At 41.7% G+C, this 2,977-nt stretch overlaps 1 protein-coding gene across 1 annotated transcript in view; it reads right to left on the reverse strand.

Moving 5' to 3' along the window:
* LOC106520320 (zinc finger FYVE domain-containing protein 1) overlaps positions 1 to 2,402 on the reverse strand; it is a 9,584-nt gene extending 7,182 nt beyond the window's left edge. The window contains exons 1-2 of the mRNA XM_014012333.1: positions 1,036 to 2,402; positions 432 to 936 (exon numbers count right to left, since the gene is read on the reverse strand). Coding sequence (XP_013867787.1) covers positions 432 to 936; positions 1,036 to 1,545 — 1,015 coding nt within the window. The 5' untranslated portion in view covers positions 1,546 to 2,402. The remainder of the gene's footprint in view (positions 1 to 431; positions 937 to 1,035) is intronic.
* Positions 2,403 to 2,977: the final 575 nt, after the last annotated feature.

The following is a 2,977-nucleotide window of genomic DNA, read 5'->3' on the forward strand; positions in this document are numbered from 1 at the left end:
AAAGGTAACAGATCTTTGTAATACTTGGTTTATTTACATAATAACTTTAATTGCTGGATGGTCAGCCCCTCAGCTGTTGACCGGCAGTAACTGTGGCCCCCGGAGCAATTTGGTTGAATAACCCCGATATATAGTGTTAGTTCATGAGCTAACAACATTAGCTCAGGCATTTTTACAGTYTTTRTTTTATAGTTGAAGTAAACGATTATCAATTAATCTCTAATGTTACAAGTAATTGTAAATCCTTTATGAAAACTAAACACATCAAAGTGTTACTTTGCTTTTTTCTTCAGTGAGTCTTGTATGCTCTGTGTGAAATATTCAACATTGCTGCAGGGCTACATTTACACACCGTACTAACATTTAAATAGTTTTATTTATGTGTTATAAGTGTGAACCTGCAGACATCCATTAATAAATAGATGTTTTACCTGAACCCAGCAGCTTAGTGTGGACAGTCTCATGGAAGATGACCACCGCAGGGCCCAAGGTGGACAGCGGGACGTCCAAGCCACAGCGGGCTGTCGTGGCTTTAAGCTCCTTGGTGAAATGCTTCAGATAAGCATCCGACGCATCACCGAGAAACTTGAAAAGGTCGTCGTGGAGGCGGTCTGCGTGGGTGCGATAAATGATGAGGTCGGAGATGGCGAGCACCTTGAGTAAGAGACGGGTCCTCTGACCCTGTTTGGAGCTGTTCCCAAGAAGTCCCTCCGTGTCGATGACCACGACTTTATGCACGGGGTCAAATGCYGCCCACACGCCCACCGTGCACGACTCCTGCGCGGGGGAAGTCTTGAACACCTCTCGACCCGCGAAGAACGTGTGGTTCAAGGTGTGCGATTTGCCCTCTCCCGTGTTGCCAAAGATGGAGACCACCTTCAGCAGCTGATCGGGGTCACAGCAGAGGCTCTCCACGAACGAAGCCTCGTCTTTAATCTTGGAAAGAATAACACAAAGCTCATGAGTAGGTTTAAAAATGTGTAAAAAAATTAGGAGTGAATTAAATAAACTGTTTTTTCCCCCACCACAACTCACCTGCATATCTTCATTCTCATCAACAAGCAGAAAGCTGGATACCGTCCCCAGAAGTTTGGTTCTACGAGACTCAGCCTCATCGATGATTTGAACAACGTGCTCAACGGATTTCTTGACAGAGTTGACTTTTGCAGGTTTGGGTGGTGGWGGATAAGGTGTGAGCTGGTGTTTCTTCTTGCTGCTGCCACTGTGGGTGCGTTTCTGACAGTCTTGGCACAAATTGACTTTGCAATTCTGGCAGCGGACCACAGATCTGTGACACCTGCCACTGTCTCCGTTACCTCCTTTACAGGTGTCACAGTAGGGCACGTGCCCAGGACCTATCGGGACACGCTCGTGGTTCGTAAAACTCTCCTGTCTGTGGAGCTCGAGCTCGCACCGAACACACTGTAGGCTTTTGCAGTCATCGCACTCAAACACAGCCTCTTCAGAACCACCACAGGAATAACTTTCCTGACATATTGGACTAGTATTAACTCCTTTTTCAGAGGATGARCCATGGCCACTCATTGTTCCTCACAGGGGAAACTAAACACAGACTAGTGCTTATTGGAACAGCTATGACAACAGCACCAGCTAGTTCCAATAAAATACTCAACATCCACTAATGCTGATCTGAAATGACAAAATGCTTTAACTTTAATGGAAGCTTGCCACAAACCTTAACAGTGATAGTGTGAAACGTGCTTTTGCAATTTCAATTCCAACACTTTCACACAAGTTGATTTACTGAGTAAACAAACAAACAGACAAACAAAAAAGTCTGACTCCTTTAGATACGTTCAGTATACTTGTGCAATAAGTTCAGTTGGCATTTAGGTGATAAATAAAATAAAAAATAATAAACAACACTTCAATTTTCTTTTAACAATATTTTCACTGATAACTTACTGAGGAAAATTAACACAGAATGAATTATTCACTTCCGACCAAGACAAAGAGCTTTCCCTGAAATAAATATGTGCAAATGTTGATGCTAGCAGGCTAACTAGCAAGCTAACCCTTCAAAAGCTTGCCTTGAAATTCGGCTTACAATTGAGAGAAGAAGAAGAAATATTTGGCTTACAGATATTTGAACTTTTCTACAAAGGAAAGCAGCTATTAGCGAGCCAGCAGATAGCTATYGTCCAAACAAGCAGCTAGCCTTCAGTGACACGAATCTGCCGACAACTGAGCCGAAGTAGCATAAATAAAACCGTGGCTGTATGTCAGAAATGACTGGCTTAAAACGGGAGAGAAATCCGCGCGATTCCGTTACAAAAGTCTTTAAAAGTGTTACTGTGTTGGTGTCCTGCCGGGCGGTGTCATTGTTTTGTTCTTCTGCCCCCTCCCTGGCAGATTTTCTCTAGCTACGTTTTGTTGTTGCTAGGTCACATCAGCTGATCGGATTATTTTCGGTCACAGAGGTCGGGGGGAGGGTCACTGCAGTGCGGTTGCATGACGGGAAATGTAGTTCTGTCGCACAAGCTTGCCAACTCACCTTATTTTATGTCAGCTTTTAAGCTTGTTGATTATAACCGACTATACATAATATTAAAAAAACATATCAAATTACACATTTTAAACAGAACTTACTATATAAAAACAGACTCGAATGATACAGGTTGGCAAAAAAGACAGATTTCAGTTTAKGAATAATTGGCTGCAATACCAATATTGATCGGCAGGTGGCAGTATTTCCACACAAAATGACGTTTCTTTGAACTTTAATCACTATAAAATGAGAGGGATGAAAATCGCAGTTATTCAAACGCATTAATAACACATCTCACTCCTTTTTAAAATCAAAAACATGAAAAAATGTAGCTTTCACATTTTTGTATTAACAAATTATTATTATAGCACAAATTGGTGATGGTATCACATTTGATTTTTAGGARCATTCAAGTTTCCCTAACCCAACGAAGGTAAATACAATATTAAGAAAATACTCCCCATAATT

The sequence above is a fragment of the Austrofundulus limnaeus genome, unplaced genomic scaffold (assembly GCF_001266775.1).
Source record: "Austrofundulus limnaeus strain Quisiro unplaced genomic scaffold, Austrofundulus_limnaeus-1.0 Scaffold2, whole genome shotgun sequence".
Lineage (NCBI taxonomy): Eukaryota > Metazoa > Chordata > Actinopteri > Cyprinodontiformes > Rivulidae > Austrofundulus > Austrofundulus limnaeus.